This window comes from Felis catus, chromosome E1 (genome assembly GCF_018350175.1).
Source record: "Felis catus isolate Fca126 chromosome E1, F.catus_Fca126_mat1.0, whole genome shotgun sequence".
Lineage (NCBI taxonomy): Eukaryota > Metazoa > Chordata > Mammalia > Carnivora > Felidae > Felis > Felis catus.
In genome coordinates this window covers 44,152,186-44,173,265 of record NC_058381.1, presented here as the reverse complement: position 1 = coordinate 44,173,265, position 21,080 = coordinate 44,152,186, and the positions used below count along the sequence as shown (strand labels likewise).

Here is a 21,080-nt window from a genome sequence, read left to right as displayed (position 1 = left end):
TTATCATTATTTTACCATGAGCCCAGGCTACATACCTTAAGGTCAACGTTGATTCTTCCTCTTCCTCTTATTTTCTTTTGGTCTCTGAGTGCTGATGAGTATCTCCCAAATCTTCCTTTCTTTTCCTACTACAGTTTCTTTTTTTTTTTTTTTAATTTTTTTTTTCAACGTTTATTTATTTTTGGGACGGAGAGAGACAGAGCATGAACGGGGGAGGGGCAGAGAGAGAGAGGGAGACACAGAATCGGAAACAGGCTCCAGGCTCCGAGCCATCAGCCCAGAGCCTGACGCGGGGCTCGAACTCACGGACCACGAGATCGTGACCTGGCTGAAGTCGGACGCTTAACCGACTGCGCCACCCAGGCGCCCCTCCTACTATAGTTTCTTATGACTGTTGCCTCTTTCCATTTCTGGTCTCTTGCCTGGATCGTTTCAGTAGCACATTCAGAGGTTTTAACTTTGGATTCCATGAATAGATCTCAGAGGATCTAAGAATACCCTCAAAATTGCATGCAAATTTTTTTAAATGTGCATTTTTCTGGAGAGGTCCATTAGACTATTCCATGGGGAAGAAGATAAGAGAATGAGAGAAAATGACAATTTAAATGAGTCAGTTCCACTGATTTCTCTGCTTTCCATGCCTGCTCTGTGCTGTTTTTAGTTCACCAGCCCAGGGCACTCACCTCTAAGTAGTGAGGGGGTATGTAAGACATAAAGAAAGAACAAGTGAATGGATCAGTTCAGCTTGGCAGTCAGGACAGTCCAGCAGCCACAGATCAGAGGCTTCCCAGCATCAGAGCCAGGTCTTAATGCCCTGCAGAAGCTCAGGAGAAAGCTGGGGCATCAGTAGGGAGGTGTCCTCCTAAGGCCTCTGGACCCATTTTTTCCTGTGCTTCCAAAGGACTTGGAGGGAAATGAAAGCTTAACTGGCAAAAATCCAGAGCCAGCCAGTGAGGCAATGTCCCCAGAAAAAGGTTAAAAACATTCCTCCAACTACACTTGTACCCCGTGATCTTTGTTCTCTAGACCTTCCTCCACTCTACCGCCAGAGTTAGTTTTTAAACATATCTCATTGTGCACCCTCCCTGATTAAAAACCTCAGGTTTTTATAAAACAAATTAAAAACTCCTGGGCATGGTATCAAGGTCTTCTGTAGTTGGGAGCCTGTTAGCCTCGTCTCCAGCCCCCACCCCCCACCCCCCCATCCCCGCTCCAAGGCTATAGCCACAACAGGTTACTACTGGCTGTTTTGAAAGGACAGCTTCTATGTCCATACCTCTATGCCTTTGATCATGCTACTTTCCTTCATTAGGTGCCATTTCTTCTCCCATGCCCAATCATGAACCTCCTACTGTCCTTGAAAGCCCACACTAAATTTTATCTCTTCCCCTGTTGTCCATCCCTAATTTTCTGCCATCACCCTGGCAGGATCTGTCTCTCTTGGCCAGGTTCCAAAAACATTTCATACATATCTCTGATAATGTCTTATTATATTATAGATAACCTATTTTTATTTCTGTCTTTCCTACTAAACCAGAAATGCCCTGCAGGTAGGGACTGCCTTTTTCATGTTTGTATCCCTAACACCTAGTTTCATGCCTAGTCCAAACAGGAGCTTAATACACTTTTGTTGAATGGAATTACTTACGAAGAGTTTTTATGACTCATTTAAAATTAGAGACCAATGCTTATTTAATAAGTCAGAATAGGCTATCATAATAGTAGTAATAACAAAGTCCCATTTCCACCGCTTATTCAAGTAACTGCTTCCTTTGTGGAAGTGGATTTTGAAAATCTTCCCATGTCAATGTATATTTTTGATGTGCTTTCTTGAGATCCTGAAAGAATTTTAGTTCTAACATGGGCTAGAGCTTCTATGACATTCCTGTTGGTGTCATATTGAATAGATTCTGTCACTTCAGAGATCTGTATGGTAGACAGTAAGTTCCATGGATATAAATTTTATCTCTTTCTCTTCAACTTCATGGTAATATTTTGTGAATTGTTTATTTTATAAATCTGAGTCGATTTAATTCAAACCACATTAAATCGAGCATTTTCCATGTACAAAAACAGAGTTACAGAGTTAAGACTCTAGTACAGACAGTCCCCAACTTGTGATGGTTTGAGTTAATGTTTTTTGACTTTATGATGGTGTAAAAGTGATATGCATTCAGTAGAAACCGTACTTCAAGTTTTGAATTTTGGTCTTTTCCTGGACCAGAGCTGGGCAGCATGAATTCTCTTGTGATTCTGGGCAGCGGCAGCCTGCAACCCCCAGACAGCCACGCCATCACATGGGTTGTTTTCAGCTTACAATGGGTTTATCAGGAGGTGCCCTCATCGTAAGTTGAAGAAGATCTATATTTATAAATTATGTAGCTCTGCTAAGTTTGCAAAGTCCCAGTCATTGCAAATACGTGTTCTAGGTATTTAAATTAGTCCAGCTGTGAAAGTAAACACTATTCCATAAATTAAGAGCTTCAAATAATTTTTTTAAATGGTCTTCTTTCCCTCATTTTCTTTGAGGTTTGTAGGAAAGGAGTCAACAATTTACTTAGCCATTTATTTAAGAGTACATATTCTGTGCTAGGCATTGTGGTGGATGTTTGCGATGCCAGATGGATAAGAGAGCACCTTGAATAGTTCATGGTCTAATAGAGAAGAAGGTATATAAACAAATAATTGCAACTTAAACCTTGGAGAAGAGGAACTCTTCTTTGAGAACCAGTGCTGAGGTGGAGATTGGATGCGTCTGCAGATAAATTTGTGGATAGGGAAGCAATAAGCTGAAGGGAGTTCACACCTGTTCGTCTTTTTTAAAAAATATGCAAAGCAGGAATCTAGATCTTCTCTATGAATTAATGGCGTGGGGTAGCACTTGAGAAGAGCAGAGCAGGGAAGATCTGGAAAAGTAGTGCAGAGAGCGGAAGGTGGTCTAACAAGAACAAGTAAAAGGTGGCAGGTAGTATTGACAAGCAGTGAGTGTGGAACTAAAATTGGATAGCATGAAATTGTGAGGACATCCTATCAGCACAGTGGTGTAATTTTCTCTGTCTGTGCTCTGTGGCCCATGCATAGGTGCAGTAAAGCCAGGGCCTTTGGATGTTCAGGGCCTGTGGGATGAGTAGAACAGAAGTGTAAGAAGGCCAAGGAGTTGAGAACCCTTGAAAGAAAGTATAGCTTAATATGGAAGGAAGTATGGTTAGGAGGTAGTTGATAAACTTGGAGAAAGTTAAGAAATTGGAGGATGAGGATAAGGCCTGGCACTTTGTAGGGCCTCAGTAAGCCTTCATGTTCTCCTTTGTGGCTCCCCCATCCTGTGCCGTTTTTCACCACCACCATGCCCACCTCCCTCTGCTATGGTTTACATGAATCGTTTCAAATCATGATGGTAGCGGTTGGCTCAGAGGGTAAGATGAGGAGCAAGGTTCTAAAGTTTTCATCAAAAGTGTCCCAGGGGCTTGGATGCTGGCAGTGCTTCTGTGATTTTTGCCTCTAGGAGAAGCTCAGGGCTTATCCCCTTATCTCCCTACTACTTGTGTTTCCAAGGGTGGATCAAGGGCAAAGACATTTATTGGACCATGATTCTCAGGACAGGACTTTACTCTGTGAGGGAAAGGTTAAGACTGTAAGCCTTCAAGGGTTTCCACTAAGTTCCCCTTGTCTCTATAAATCTAACCGTAAGCACAGATCTCATTACTTTCAAAAATTTTAAAGGAGAGTCTTTTATTTTGACATATAGAAGCAGTGACCATACTGATAACCCAAAGGGTCTTCCTACTCAGAAGTTAAAATTCCCAGTAGAGTTGGTTGTACCTTGTGATAGCTTTTATGGGACTTATTAAATGTATTGTCATATTTTTTTTAAAGAAATTATTTCTTAAGGCTTTCGTTCCAAGTGAGGACAAACACTATGTATATTCCATTTTCAGAAATTTTCTTTTTCACCTATAGTTTTGAGTGTGACACTGAAATCTAATAAATTGTTATTTCACAAAATGCCTTTTTGGTATAGTATAAGGAAAAAACTTGTAAAAAAAAAAAAAGAGTTCTGCACCCTAAGTGTGAAACTGCTGGAAAGGTGGGAATTCCTAGAGTGAGTAAACTGAAACCACAGGCCACTGCAATCTTAGAAGTGGAGTAAATGCTTGTGAAGAGTTGGCTAAAAAAAACCCTGGGGAGTCAATATCACCAAGTCTTGCTCTTTCCCTGTTGTTACTGATACCTTTCAAGGTATTTAGCAATGCTTGCTTAGAAAAGAATTGAATACTGTTCTTTTGAAACTTCATCTTCATCTTGGTGGCTCTGAGAAAAGTGTGTGCCTCCCTTGGCATTAGTCACATGAAGTAGGACATTCAACTTTACCCACTAAGTGTGTGACATCCGTCTGGATCTTATGGATTGCCTATACCAGTCCAACTCAAAACATGTTTGCCCATTCTTCAAGGGCTTGTATCAACAGGTACACCTATAATTTCTATGACTAAGATACAGTTTCCATAGCCTACTGTGTTATAATAGATTTATGTTGGGTTAAATTTGCCTAAAAGCAGATCTCTTTTATTCCTTGACTTTAAAGGAGAATGGAAAATAAGTAATAGTTCGTAATTAGGTATTTAGGTCAAAGAGATGTTTTCAGAGTTAAAAGTATTTGTTTTAAATGATAGTTCAAATATACTTTTCTAAAGACTTTTAATTGGCAGCTTTCCCCCTCAAATTTTGGCACTCGTGTAGGAATTGCTTCTGGATTCTCTGTTAAAAAAAAAAGAGTTTTAGGGATGCCTGGCTGGCTCAGCCAGTAGAGTATGCGACTCTAGATCTCCAGGTTGTGGGTTCAGACCCAAGCTGGGCGTGGAGCCTACTTTAAAAAAAAAAAAAAAAAAAAGAACTTTAGTTGTTCATTCTTGTTTTGCTCATGGCACTTGGATATTATATGTTAATGGCATGACTATAGTTTTCCTAACATTCATATGAAGAAGAAAGGAAACTCCTTTAGATGTCTCACTTGGATTTTAGGTGGTTAATATAAGACTGTTTTCTTTTGTTTTTTAGGTTGCAAACATGTTAAAGGCATCCTGTTATATGGGCCCCCAGGTTGTGGTAAGACTCTCTTGGCTCGACAGATTGGCAAGATGTTGAATGCAAGGGAGCCCAAAGTGGTCAATGGGCCAGAAATCCTTAACAAATATGTGGGAGAATCCGAGGCTAACATTCGTAAACTCTTTGCTGATGCTGAAGAGGAGCAAAGAAGGGTAATGTTAATATAACTTAGTACAAGTTTGTTATCACTTAATATGATGAATGAAACCCAAAGCTGTGGTGGAAAACTTGTTTCTGTGACCTGTATTTTGAAAAGCATGCAGGTGAAATTTATTTAGTACCAAATTATATCACTGAACCAGGGATTATGGGAGATTTACATGATGGGAGCAAATGTCATTACCCAAATATACACAATACAAAGATAGATGATTGTGTAAGCCAAAGGTTTTGCAAAAACAGATCATGAATTTATTTTCAGGTGTCACTTTTATTCCACATTATTTTCAGAGACTTGAACTCATTTATCCTTTGGAAAAGGGGGAAATTAAATTCACATGACTTGTAGAATTATGTATATGTAAGGTCCATGTGCAGAAAGCAGCTTGTTTACTTACCATTGAGTCACCTCAGTTGTAGAGTGACAGGTAAGAGTTGTTAGGCCTCAAAGGAAAGCTTGATGTGGGTCTTAGGAAAAAAATTAATTAAAAGTCAAATCAGAGTTTACTAATTGTTATGGTTAATTTCATGTCAGTTTGATTGGGCCTCAGGGTGCCCACACACTTGGTTAAACATTATTCTGGGTGTGTTTGTGAGGATATTTCTCTATGAGATTCTCATTTGAATTGGTAGACAGACTAAAGCAATTGCCTCCTCTAATATGGGTGGGCCCCATTCAGTCAGTTGGAAGGCCTGACTAGAACAAAAAAGGCTGCTCCTCTGTTGAGTAAGAGGGAATTTCCTACTGCCTGACTGCTTTTATCTGGGCCATCAGTTTTTACCTGCCTTTTGACCCAGACTGAAACATCAGGCCTTTCGACTAGAACTATACCATTGGCCCTCCTATGACTCCATCTTGTCAACTGAAGATTTTGGGACTTGTCAACCCCCATAATTGAGTTATCCAATTCCTTATAATTAATCTTTCTGTAGATAGATAGATATAGATGTATATTTAGATCTATATAGATCTCTCTGTATATAGCATGTTTATTTCATAGACAGATGTTTAAAACATTGCCATAAGGGCATCTGGCTGGCTCAGTCTGTAGAGCATGTAACTCTTGATCTCAGAGTTGTAAGTTTGAGACCCATGTTGGGTGTAGAGATTATTTAAAAATAAAATCTTAAAACATTTTTTTAAATTAAAAACAATGCCATAGGATTTCTGCTTCTGGCAATACAGTAGACTAGGTAACTGAAAACTTTTCTTCTATAAACACCTTCAAATACTGGATAAAATATAACTAAAATTATTTTAAATGTATAATTTATCTCTCAAGAAAGAAAAGGAGATTTCTAGATATTAAAACTCTGAAAATTAGAGTGGTAAAAATATTCATTGCAACTTTTGGTTATGGTAATGTGTGAGTTTGAGTTTTAGCACCCACTAGCAGACAGAGAATGAGTCCTTGAATTAGCTTAAGGTGTGGAGTAGGGCCTGAACCTTCAAAGGGGTCGTGCCCTCTATGAAAAGAATGGACTGGAAATTATCTGCTGACCACAACAAAATAATAAAAACATTTAACTATCTGAGTGGGAGCTAAGGAATCTCCAATGGGAATTCTAAAGTATGGATTCTTAACTGATGCTTAGGATTTAAAAACGCACACACACACATAAACCACCACCACTGATCTATGTGGTCTAGGGCTCCCAAGCTGAGAAATTAACTTAAAAATGAATTCCAGGGGCACCTGGGTGGCTCAGTTAGTTAAGTGTCCTGACTCTTGAGCTCAGCTCAGGCCTTGATCTCAGGGTTGTGAGTTCAAGCTCTGTGTTGGGCTCCATGCTGGGTGTGAAGCCTACTTAAAAAAAAATAAGAATAAAAATGAATCCTGGACTAATGATAACATGGGGTTGTTAGCTATAAGCAGACCCCTGGGGATGTTCCAACAATCCAGGCCACAAGAGATTCTCATGGGAAAGCCACATCAATAAATGGAAAATGTCATCATCAAAATTTAAAACTCAACAGCTGTGTTAAACAAAAGCCAGTAGTTTCAGGGGAAAAGAGAAGTGATAAACAGAAAAATAGATCTTGAGAAATCACCCAGAATGTAGCACAGAGAGATGGAAAATATGAAAGAGATGTAGAGATAATAGAGTTAAGATGAGAAGTCCCAATAGAAAGGATAGCATAGAGGCAATATTCAAAGATAGAATGGCTGAGAATCTTCTAGAATCGATAAAAGAAAATATTTAGATTGTGATAGCACCATGAGCCCAAATAGAATAAATAAAAATTAATTTATTTCTAGACCCATTGTAGTGAAAGTAGAGAATGCCAAAGAAAAAGAGAAACATCTTAAATGTCAACAAAAGAGAAGTGATGATGACATACAAAAGGATATCCATTTTGTTGACAGCCAACTTCTCAACAGCAGCAAGAGAGGGCAGACAACAGTGGAAGAATATCTTCACAGTTAAGTGAAAATAACTGTCAACTTAAAATTTTATACCCAGCTTAATTCTCATTCAGGAATAAAGATGAAGTGAAGATATTTTTTCAGGCAAAGGCTAATAGAATTAACTAGTTACAGAGGCTTGCTGAAAGAATGTGAAGCAGGATGTAGTTGAGACTGAAGGAAATTGAACCTAGAAGGAAACAGGATACAGGAAATAATGCTGAACAATGAAATTGGTTGCTAATGTGGATAAAATCTGGAACTTCTGCTTCTCATAGTGGCATATTAGGAAATTTGAATCATGCCTGCCATGAAGACTACCAGAAGAACTCAACAAATATTGAAAAAGTTTTCGCTTAAAGGCATCGAAGAACTTTTAGGATCTAGGGGGAGAATGGAGGCCTAGAATAAAAGGTCCTGGTGTGTACGGTTACCGTTCCTCTGGAGATATTGCCATTTCTGGAAGGATCTGCTGAACAGCTATGCAGCCCTTTGGACAGGCCAGTGGGAATAAGGGGGCAGGGATTAAAATCCATCATGGCGGCGCCCGGCTGGCTGAGTTGGAAGAGCATGTGACTCTTGATCTCAGGCTTGTGAATTCGAGCCCCACATTGGGTTTAGAAACTACTTTTTAAAAATATAAATAAATAAAAAAATTTTTAGCAAAAAATCAATCCGTGGCTCATGAAGAGAGGACACTTGATGAACATGCCTCAGTTTGGGTTGGGAACCTGTAGGGCTACACCACAGAAGCAAGAGTTAACCAGAAGTAGACATCCTGTCAAAGCTGCAGATCAGCTTGGAATCACATCTAACTTCTCTAAAATTAAATTGAGAGTTCCTAAATCGCTCATGCTCTCCAGCATCCAGCAGAATTATAGATCCTTCCTAGAAGAAGTTAATACCATGCAAAGTCACAAATTATTTTTATAGCTTGCAAATGAAATGCCTGGTTATAATCAAAAGCAGTCAGATATACAAAGACATAAACCACTTGAAGAAAGAGAAACAAAAGGTGATAGAAATTGGGCCTCCATATATTGGAATTCTCAGATATAGACTTTTAAAATAACTACACTTGCCATGTTCAAAGGGACACAAGATTGAGAATTTTGGCAGAGCACTGGAAACTAAAAAAATCAAATGGAGGGGCACCTGGGTGGCTCAGTTGGTTAAGCATCTGACTTTGGCTCAGGTCATGATCTCACAGTTTGTGGATTTGAGCCCCATGTAGGGCTGTGTGATGACAGCTCAGAGGCTGGAGCCTGCTTCAGATTCTGTGTCGTCATCATCTCCTCCTCCTCCTCCTCCTCCTCCTCCTCCTCCTCCTCCTCCTCCTCCTCCTTCTTTTCTTCTTCTTCTTCTTCTTCTTCTTCTTCTTCTTCTTCTTCTTCTTCTTCTCTCTCTCTCTCTCTCTCTCTCTCTCTCTCTCTCTCAAAAAGAAATAAAACATTAAAAAAATAAAACAAATTCTGGTAATGAGATATTCAGCAACTGAAATTAACTCAAGTAGATGGGTTTAAACAGCAGATTAGACACATGTGAAGAGAGAATTAGTGCACTAAAAGATGTTAGACAAAAATAACCAGAAACAAAGGATGGAAAGAATGAAGAGAGATAGAAAATTCCCCAAGGAGGTCTAGTGAGTATATTTAAAGTTCCAGCAAGTTGGGAAAAAAAGGATGGGTCAGAAGCAGTATTTGAAGAGAAAATGGTTTAGAACTTTCTAAAACTGATGAACATTAATTCATAGTTTCCAGGAGTTACATGAACCTCAAGTAAGAGAAATACTAAAGAAGCTTACTCCTATAGATAATCTTTGTTAAACTGCCAGACAAAAACAGAAAAATCTTAAAAGCAGTTAGAGAAAAAAGAAAGGTTATCTTTAAGCAACAGTTAGCTGGTGGCTGTCTTCTCAACACAAATGATGGAAACCAGAAATCGGTTGAATACTACTTTTTAGAAGTTGAAAGAGAATAACTGTTAACTTAGAACTTTATATCCAGTAAATGGATAAATTGGCATGTAAATATACAATGAAGTACTACACAGTAATGAGAAATAGACTATGGCTATGCACAGTTGTGAATCTCACAAATAAATGTTGAGCAAAAAAAACCAGATGAGAAAGAATACATACTATATGATTCCATTTATATAAAGTTCAATGAAAATATAATGTTTAATGATGCATGCTTACGTGGTAAAGTATAAAGAAAAGCAAGAAGTAATTACCATAAAAAATCAAATTGGGGTTGCCTATGGGGAAAAATAGGGGACGGATATTGAGGAAGGGCTGTGAGGACATGTTCCCAGGATGCTGGCACTGTTCTGTTTCTTGTTGTTATCTAGATGTTAGTTTTGTGACGGTTCCTTGAAAAATACATTTATATTTCGTGAACCTTCCCTCTCTGTACACCATACTTCATAATAAAAAGTTTAAAAGAGGTAAACTTAATAATCACTCACTGTATACAACAACAATAATAATCATCAATATGGGTGGTTTTTAAGGGTAGAACTAAAATATGGAACAAAACATGGGAAGTAGATTAAATATATATAAGATATTTGTATTATTTGGGAAGAGAATAGCACTATTAATGAACATAAATGTGTATGTGAGATTTGTGTATAACTTTCATGCTTTTCCAAAGCATGAGAAGGAGCTGGGAAAGGAATCAAGAAAACTCAAAAACTTCAGAAGGCCAAGACTCAAAGAAAATTTGAAGATATTGAAAATGTAACTTAAAAAAAGTTTTTCCACTTACATCAACAGTCATAATTATAAGGTACCTAGAATCGAATATTTAACAGGAAAATTAAAGAAGAAAACTGTAAACATTTTTGAGAATCTTTTTTTAAGAGCTAATAAATGATAAGATAAAACATGTTTACCTGTGGGAATACCGACAGTATCATAAAAATGACAGGTCTGCCCTGTCATTTAATTTTTGAATTCATGCTTTCCCAATCAAGTCTAACAGCAATTTTTTTAATTTAAGAACTTGATTTTTTTTTTTTTTTGGAAGCTCAAGGAGCCGTAAAAATTTTGGAAAATTATGAAGGCTTATTTCAGAAGATATCACAACTTACTAAAAAGCTGTAATAATCAAGACATTTATATGTTCTTGCATAAACAGACCGAAGAAACAGAATAGAACACAGAAGAACTTGCTGTATGAAAAATGACATTACAAATCAAAGGGGGAAGAATATTCCATGAATCAGGACGAGATCATTGGCTTTCTGTTTGGATAAAGATACAATATAATCCCTATCTCACATCATACAGAATTGCAGAATGGATTTGCAAAAAATAACCTAAAACTTGCCAGAGAAAATATTTTTGGAAGAAGTAGGCCAGAAGCTTTAAGAATTGAGGCTAGAGAAGAATTGATTTATTCAGATACAGAAATCAAATGCATTAAGGAAAAAAAAATGTTAACTTGGTTACATTAATATAATAAGATTCCATCTGACAAATTACACTAAATACAGATATCTCAAGCTGGAGAGGATATTTACAATGCATATAATCGCCAAAGAATTGGCATTTTATATATTACTTCTCTGTAGTAACTCCTGTATAATATGTACAAAAAAGGCAGACATCACAAAAAAAAAATGGCAAAGGATATGAACAGGCACTTCTCAGAGAAAGAACCCAACTGAAGATAAGCAAATGAAAATATGCTTAGGAAAATGAATAATATGAGATATGTTTAATAAACAACCTGGCAGAATTTACAGAGACTAATTGCACCAAAAGCTGGTGAAGTTGTGAAGAAACAGGGCCTCATATACATTATTAGTTGTAGGATGAATTAGAAGAAGATACCAAGTGGGTAATATCTTGCATATGAATTTGGCAACATCGTGAAGATGTGCAACCCCATGACCCATGAGTTTTCCTACAAAACAGCAACCCTAGAGAAACACTGTAGTGCTTGAGCACAAAATGACTTGTACCCGGATGTTGATTGCTGCACTGTTTGTAATGGGGGTAAAAATAGAAGCATCTTGATTCTTCCTTGGTAGCAAATGGGGTATCATATAAACATTAAAATGAATAATAATAGATTTACATGGGTCAATATAAATAATAGAAACATAATAACATCTAATATTTTATTAAATCTAGCTTTGCCAAATCTAACCTGTCATTTCCCTCTTTCTCTTATTTTTATTGACAGTAAAAATAAAATGTTAACATTGCCTTCTTAAACCTTTTAATGCTTCTAGTCTGCTTGTTGAGTGCTTAATTGTTTCACTGACACAAGGTGGTTTTCTCCCCTGCTGCTCTGTGTCCCATTAAGCACTTTTTCATATGTTCAAGTTTCTGGCCTTTTAAGCCACATCGGTTCTAGAAGGATTGGTACAAGTCCAATAACTGATCTTAACTCCTCAGATAGTGCCAGAACCAATTCAGTTTTTTTTTTTTTTAATTTTTTTTTTTCAACGTTTATTTTATTTTTGGGACAGAGAGAGACAGAGCATGAACGGGGGAGGGGCAGAGAGAGAGGGAGACACAGAATCGGAAACAGGCTCCAGGCTCTGAGCTGTCAGCACAGAGCCCGACGCGGGGCTCGAACTCACGGACCGCGAGATCGTGACCTGGCTGAAGTCGGACGCTTAACCGACTGTGCCACCCAGGCACCCCAGAACCAATTCAGTTTTACCATTCATCCCTAATACTACAGTATTTTCTGTTTCAAAAATCTTTTTAATACCAAGTATACCAAGAAGAATCATCACCACCATTTACTATCTGGGTTGAAAGAATTCCTTTTTAAAAATTATTTTTGGGGCACCTGGTGGCTCAGTTGAGTGTCTGACTTTGACTCAGGTCATGATCTCATGGTTCATGAGTTTGAGTCCCACATCAGGCTCACTGCTGTCAGTGCACAGCCCACTTCAGATCATCTGCTCCCCCCCGCCCCTCCCCCATTTGTGCTCTGTGAAAAAATAAATATTAAAAAAAAAATATTTTTAAGGTATTTTACAAATAATTTACAAATGTAAGAATATAAGGGAGTGAAAGACTATTAAATATTTAATAAGAACTTAAATACAGCAAACCAAGTTTTTATTCCATATTTTCCTGGGTTTGAAGATACACGTGTGTGTGTGTATGTGTGTGTGTGTGTGTGTGTGTGTGTGTGTGTGTGTGTGTGTATCCATCTATCCAAATGGGCAGGAGCCCCTGAGTGTGACTGTTCATCAGTTGTCACACATGAACTTCTACAGACTGATTCTGTTTTAAATACACCTCTAACAGAGTCTAGCTTATCATAACTTCTGGTTTTTCTTATACTCGCATTGGCAAGACACAGTACTTAAGAAATTTTTTAAAAAGTCTTCATTTTGTTGAAGAGAGGATGGCCACCAGGTGCTCCATAGTTGCAAAACATTTTCATTTTGAAACTTGTATACACCTTTTAGATTGGTCAATCAGATTTTTAATGTCTGTATCACCTGTTTCTTCTCATTATCTCTCTATAATACCTGTCTTCAGCATCTGTCTGTTTGAAACCATATCAAGGAAATTGCGATGCTCAGATGAAATAAAAGATGAAAGAATACTGTCATGTGTCCTTTTAGAAAAATGAGATGGTCTAGTTTTTTGTCACAAAATATTGCACTGTGAAGATTTTTGTTTAATAAGTAACTAGATGAAAATGCCATTTTTTTTTTTTTTTTGGTCCTTAGAAATATTCACTCATTCTTGAGTTTGAGAAAACTTATGCAGGATAACATCTGAGGGAACAGACTCTGAGATTTTACTTATAATGATGATTTTCACTATCTTCATTAGGTGCCGCTAATCACTCTGCATTAATCTTTGGATTCACTTAATAAATATGAAATAGCTTCGTCTGTCTGTTTTCTTTTCTTTGACGTTATGGCCAGAGAATTTAAAAAAAAAAATCTGAATTCTCCACTGTGTTCAGTTAAAGCTAAAACCAGGCAACAAAGATGGAGGATGCTGTCTCCAGATTTCTTTTCTACCTTCTTGAAAGATGTGGTGTACTTGGGGCAACACAGTAAGAAAGCTGAAGGGTGATGTCATGGGGTATTGATTTCCACCGTTGCATTATCCCTCTGAGCACTTCCATCATTCTTCCATTTTCTTATTATTTTAATCTTTTTTAAGATAGTTAGGAATAATTGATGAGTAATGATGACATAATTTCTAGAATGTTGAACTAGCATAATATATCTTAGATTTATAAAAAGGTCCAGTGGATTCATGGTAATTGCAAGATAGAATGAATTTTATTCTATGTATTCTGTTTTTAAAAATGTATTTTCCATTTTGTTCTGTGAAAGACTTCTAATAAAAAGTCATGAAATACCAATATTTATAAACATTTGAAACTTTTCAACAAAAAACTTGAAAACAGAAATTTTATCTAAAGCACCCTGATGGTGTACTGAATGTTACACACTAGGTGCAGGTGAGTCAAAATGTCCTGTAAAGAAGCATTTTGTAAAATCTGTTGTGACAGTTTCCACATGGCTATAGGTATCTTTGGTGCTGTTTTAAAACTTGCAGACAGTTTAAATATGACACCGTTAATGATAAAACTGAATTGACAAAGAATTTCTAGGTAGATATTAATCTAGCCAGCTTTTTCAGTTACACCTTTTCTCAATTCTTATATCCAGAAAGGGCTTGGTATACTCAGCTAATGACCCCATGAAAGGTAGGTGTGTGTTACATAATAAGGAAAGGCATCACCTCTGTGATTCTGGACAGTCCAGGCTGACGGAGATGAACACTTACATATAGGTCAAACTAGTTAAATATAGAACAGCTGTTATCAAAGGCAGTTGCCGGGGGCGCGACAGCATCAGCTTTGTTTCTATGGCGGAAGACTTTGCAGATGGTAAGAACAGAGCTAGAGGCCAATGAACTAAAAAGGATTTAAACTCTTTGGTAAAGGGCTTATTGATGAGTCAGCTGTAATCTGTGAACATTAATCTTGACATCTTCCTTACCTGACTCCTAATTTATTGCAAGAAGAACTTACCTTTATTTAAGTAACACACCTGTAAAAATTGATGTGGTTGTACTGACTAGGTTGGGGAAGGCACTTGATGACAGGTCACAAGATTAGTAAGGTTGTGAAAAGGTCAGAATTAATACTGAATTATGTTTAAGACAGATTGCTCCTATGATCCTACAGTGTTCCTATTGTCTCTGGCTTCCCATCCACACAGATGACTTTTGAGGTTGGACTGAGAAGGAAGTCATGATTCCAGTGGCAACATAAGGCACACTGATAGCAAAATTCATACTTTTTCTTAGCAGCTTTTTGTTTCATGCTAAATTGACAGGCAACTTTGAATAAAAATGTCTTACGAAATAATGTAGAATCTCAGTTTTTTAGTGGCAAACTGCAGTGACCTTGTTTTGCACCAAATATGGCAAGAATACCCTCTCATACAGAAGTGTTTGGTAAAGCTGAGGGTATAGTTCCAATTCCTGATTCTCAGTCATTTCTGCAGTTAGAAAGATAATCATTTTTGGTGTTGAATTTTTTTTTTTAGGCAACAGGCTATCACTTTTCATCAGACATCTGTTCGGTAAATATGACTATATTGAGAAAATAAGTTAAATTTTTTTTCAGATTTGAATTTAGTTTTTAAAACATTGGTGGAAAGAGAACAATCTTAAGTAGTGTTTAGGAAAAAAAAACTAGTTAAATTTTGGAAACCTTGATGAACTTAAGACTATCATCTTGCATAGAATTGCATTAAAGAGTGAACAATATTCCAAATATGCATAGTGAAGTATAAGTATTATAAGATACTTTATCTATTTTTAAAAATTTATTATTATTAAGTAAAATTGACTTTTCTAGTATTCAGTTTTATGAGTTTTAACACATGTATAGTTTCATGTAACCATCACCAAAGTCTAGATATGGAACATTTATCATCACCCCCCCACCCCTACTCAAATTCCCTCATGCTGTCTCCTTATGGTCACTCGCCCTTTGCTAATAACTCCTGGATACTAATAATCTGTTCTCCATCCCTAGAAGTTGTGTCTTTTCGAGAATGTCATATAAATGGGATCGTAGTATGTAACCTTTGAGACTGGCTTCTTTCACTTGGCATATTGCCTTTGAAATACATCCAAGTTGTTGCATGTATCAGACATCTCCTTTTATTGTTGAGTAAAATTCCATTGTATGGATGTACTATAGTTTGTTTATCCATTCACCCACTTAAGGGCATTTGGGTTTCCAGTCTGGGGCAATTATGAGGAGAGCTGCTATATACCAAGGAGTGGAATTTCTGGATCATAGAGTATTTTATCTATTTGTGATTTTAAAAAATACTTTACATACTCAGGTTTGTTTTAGACCTAGTCTAATTTCAGCTTTGGAGCTGTTTTTCTTTTCCTACTTCTGATGTAACATTTCATCTTTCATCTTTGTGATGTTTTCCTGATTCTCTTTTTCTTCAGGTTGCCTTTACTGTAGACATCATATGGTATTGCAGCCCAGAACCTTCTTGCTTTTATACTTCTCCAGTTTAATTATATGATTCATCTTCTTACAGAATCTAGTTCGCCACTAGATTCTTCTCTACTGCTTGTAGATGACTTTCAGATCTATCTTTCTCTCTTTTGTCTAGTTGCATGTATCTTTTTCTTTCTAGAGGTCATTTCTTTATATATATATAAAATGTTTGTTTGTTTGTTTATTTATTTATTTATTTATTTATTTATTTATTTATTTATTTATCTTGAGGGGGGAGAGGGGCAGAGAGAGAGGGAAAGAATCCCAAGCACACTCTGCACTGTCAGTGCAAAGTCCTACGCTGAGCTCAAACCCACAAACCATGAGATCATGACCTGAGCTGAAGTCAAGAATTGGATGCTCAACCAACTGAGCCATCCAGATGCCCCTGGAGGACATTTCTAATTAGATGTTCTGTTGACACTTTAATATTATCATAGTAGAAACTTTAAAAAAAATTTCTTTTGCGTCTTTTCATTCTGCATCTTTCTTATCCTAACTACAAGGTATTTCTTATCTTTGTTGTCACTTCCCCCTTCCACATGCAGGCAATAATCAAATCTAGGACTTTGTTATTTTATTTTATTTTATTTTATTTTATTTTATTTTATTTTATTTTATTTTTATTTTTCTGATTTTTTTTAGAGATAGAGGGCGCACATGATTGAGGGGCAGAGAGAGAGAGAATCCCATGAGGGACAGAGAGAAAGAGAGGGAAGAGTAGAACTTTGCTTTTTTAGTCATCACCACTTCCATTACCAAAATAAACTTACAGATTCTGTTTACCTTATTCATGTACCATTGTTTCTCGCTGACCTAACTGCAGTCTTATTATTAATAAAGTAAAATTGACCTTTATCTTCTGCAGTTTCTTTGTCTGCACGTGGTATAGTTGTATTTATAGCTATGTGAAAGGGCTGAAGATACTATCTGGACTAAAAAAATGGTTACAAACTACTTACATAGCACCAGATTAATAATAGGAGTTATTTCCAGCTAGTTGAATTTTGGATGATTGTGATTTCTTTACATTTTTTAGTATTTTTCCACATTTTCTATAATCATGTATTTTGCAAATAGAAACAAAAATAACAGTTTTAAATACTTTTCTTTTGTTAATTTTTTTTTATTTTTTAAAATTTACATCCAGGGGCGCCTGGGTGGCGCAGTCGGTTAAGCGTCCGACTTCAGCCAGGTCACGATCTCGCGGTCCGTGAGTTCGAGCCCTGCGTCAGGCTCTGGGCTGATGGCTCAGAGCCTGGAGCCTGTTTCTGATTCTGTGTCTCCCTCTCTCTCTGCCCCTCCCCCGTTCATGCTCTGTCTCTCTCTGTCCCAAAAATAAATAAATGTTGAAAAAAAAAATTAAAAAAAAAAAAATTTACATCCAAATTAGCATATAATGCAACAATGATATCAGGAGTAGATTCCTTAGTGCCCCTTATCCATTTAGCCCATCCCCCCTCCCACAACCCCTCCAGTAACCCTCAGTTTGTTTTCCATATTTATGAGTCTCTTCTGTTTTGTCCCCCTCCCTGTTTTTAGATTATTTTTGTTTCCCTTCCCTATGTTCATCTGTTTTGTCTCTTAAAGTCCTCATATGAGTGAAGTCATATGATATTTATCTTTCTCTGACTAATTTCACTTAGCATAATACCCTCCAGTTCTATCCACGTAGTTGCAAATGGCAAGATTTCATTCTTTTTGATTGCTGAGTAATACTCCATTGTGTGTGTGTGTGTGTGTGTGTGTATATATATATATATATATATATATACATACATATATACATATATATATACATATATACATATATATATATATACACACACACACATATATATATATCACCTCTTCTTTATCCATTCTTCCATCGATGGACATTTGGGCTTTTTCCATACTTTGGCTGTTGTTGATAGTGCTGCTATAAACATGGGGCTGCATGTGTCCCTTCAAAACAGCACACCTATATCCCGTGGATAAATGCCTAGTAGTGCAATTGCTGGGTCGTAGGGTAGTTCTATTTTTAGTTTTTTGAGGAACCTCCATACTGTTTTCCAGAGTGGCTGCCCCAGCATGCATTCCCATTTTTAAAAATTTTTTAATGTTTGTTTATTTTTGAGAGAGAGACAGAGACAGAGCGTGAGCAGGGGAGGGGCAGAGAGAGAGGGAGGCACGGAATCCGAAGCAGGCTCCGACTCCAATCATGACTGAGCCAAAGTCGGATGCTCAACCCACTGAGCCACCCAGGTGCCCTAAATAGTTTTCAAAGAATAGTTAATATTCAAGAAAATACAAGATTCAGTGAGCTCCCAATTTTTTAACTAAAATAAATTTAAAATATAAAAATAAATCTAGAGAATGTTAACAGCATTTATCTTTAGGTATTATATAGTATATATCATAGGTATGATAGGACATAGTTTATTTTTAACTTATTTCTATTTGTTTTACAACTTCTGCTCAGTTAGTATCTAATGCTTTTATAATGAGGTAAGTATTAAAAATATTATATCCTTTTTAGAGGGTTAATGAATACCAACCATATCTAATCCTGAATCACATGCATGCATCATTTATATTAACCATATGTAAGTCAAGTTTTCACATATTCTGTTAATCTCTGATGGGTTATTTTTGTTGTTTTTGTTGTTTAAAAAAAAAGAAAAAAATGTATAGAGTATACTTCCTTCTTTGGTTCCTAATGGGAGACTTAAATACTTGACTATAAATTGTTAGAAGGTCCATGTTAACTTAACCTAGTGAATTATTAGCATTTGGAAGTATTTGCATCTATTAAAGGTTCACAGTACATAAAATTACTTTCTTGTAATAATGACTCTATATTCAATAAACTCAAACAGAAATCACTAGGCAGAAGAAACAGCACCCCCTTGACTATTCCTTCTATAAACTGTGTCTCTGTTCTCACTTTACTGTTAGGAAGAAGTAATCTGTTTTCATGTGATGTAACAGAATGTGAATCGTGCTCACTTCCTTCCCTCATCTGCCCCCTTTCCAGGTGGCCTCCAAGTGGAGTTACTGTTCACAGCCGTATAGTGTGACAAACATTAAACCTGCTGCAGCTGGGATAGTTCTCTCACCAAAACCCAGGGAAAATGGGAGGGAGTTGCCCTTCACTGACTTAAGACATGGATCTGATAATTATGAATTCTTCTTTCAAATAGTGAGAGAAGAAATGTGTGTCATTGAACAGGTTGTTATTTGGTGGGCTGTTCACGTTCATCAGCAAATAATGTGTATTTTTGTTTTATGGCTATTAAATATGAGGTTCTGGAATGCCTTTGAGAGCACAGCAGCCATGATTGATTATACTTTCTGTATTTGTTAGTCAAAATGCAGCAAAATCAATCCGTGGAAGCTTTGTTTTGCTTTTTTTAAATTAGTTTGTTTAATAATATATTCAAGTTATGACCTTTAATATAATTTCTTCCCTTTCTAGCTTGGTGCTAACAGTGGTTTGCACATAATCATCTTTGATGAAATTGATGCCATCTGCAAGCAGAGAGGGAGCATGGCTGGTAGCACAGGAGTTCATGACACTGTCGTCAACCAGTTGCTGTCCAAAATTGATGGGGTAGAGCAGCTGAACAACATCTTAGTCATTGGTATGTTTGCTTTAAAAAAACAAAAGTTCTATGATTTCAAAAACGTGAGATAAATAGGTTCTGAATTAAGATCTGAGCAGGTTGTAATTACACTGTACTGCCCATGTTTCCAAATTAGAATCAAGTGATATTGAAGAATTTGACTGTTTTAATGTCTAGCCTTAATAGGACAAATAAAAGATGGGTTTTAGTGACTCATGGGTGTATGCTTACAGCTCAAAGGTGAAAAAGACAGCAGAGTGTAATGCAGTGGTTTTCAAATTGCATCCTGTAGGCCTCCAGGGGCCCCAGAGGTGCCTCAGGGTCTGTGAGTGAGCTTCAGATCATGTATCCCAGTGGTAACTTCTTTTAATTGCTTCATGTACTCAGATTCTCCTCCTCCTCCTCCTCCTCCTCCTCCTCCTCCTCCTCCTCCTCCTCCTTCTTCCTTCTTCCTTCTTCCTTTCTTGCTGCTTCTTTTTTTGAAATGTTTTTATTTATTTTTGAGAGAGGGAGACAGACCGAGCATGAGCTGAGGAGGGGTAGAGACAGAGAGAGGCACAGAATCCGAAGCAGGCTCCAGGCCCTGAGCTGTCAGCACAGAGCCCAAACGTGGGGCTCGAACTCACGAACTGCGAGATCACGACCTGAGCTGAAGTCAGACGCTTAACCACCTGAGCCACCCAGATGCCCCTGTACTGAGATTCTTCTTAAGGTGACTTTAGAAACAAAACAAAACAAAACTTCTGCTGCTTAGGAAGGTTGAAAACCATTGGCCTACGGAAAAGGAGAGGGACGTTGAGGTTGGACAGATTACATTCACATACATTGCCCCTCTCTCACTTTGAAAGGCTACTTATCCTCTCTGAACCTTACATTCTCTTTTTAAATATTTGAAGTTTTCATTACATTTATATTTCATTGGCAGTGGAGTGAAATACTAAAGCAGAGTCTTCAGGTATTTTCATTAGAACAGATCAAGAACAAATCATATTTTTATTTGAGAATAATTGACTTTCTATTTGATGTTTATAAAATGTCTTAGCTTGTTTGAGAAATCATTATTCTTACATATACTGAAGGGACATTTTATCTTATTTTTGAAATTTGTTGTTTTGTTTTAAAATTTGTGCTCAGGAATGACCAACAGACCAGATCTGATAGATGAGGCTCTCCTTCGACCTGGAAGACTGGAAGTTAAAATGGAGATAGGTAAGCAGGTCTGTCACCGATTGGGAGAAGGGTGTATGTTTAGAGTTCATTAGTAA

The 21,080-nt window shown here is 37.0% G+C and overlaps 1 protein-coding gene across 1 annotated transcript in view; it reads left to right on the top strand.

The window, feature by feature from the left end:
* Nucleotides 1-21,080, top strand: part of NSF (N-ethylmaleimide sensitive factor, vesicle fusing ATPase) — a 149,062-nt gene that overhangs the window by 70,066 nt on the left and 57,916 nt on the right. Inside the window, exons 9-11 of the mRNA XM_023244667.2 lie at nt 5,056-5,255; nt 19,668-19,833; nt 20,950-21,024. Of these exons, the coding sequence (XP_023100435.1) occupies nt 5,056-5,255; nt 19,668-19,833; nt 20,950-21,024 (441 nt within the window). The remainder of the gene's footprint in view (nt 1-5,055; nt 5,256-19,667; nt 19,834-20,949; nt 21,025-21,080) is intronic.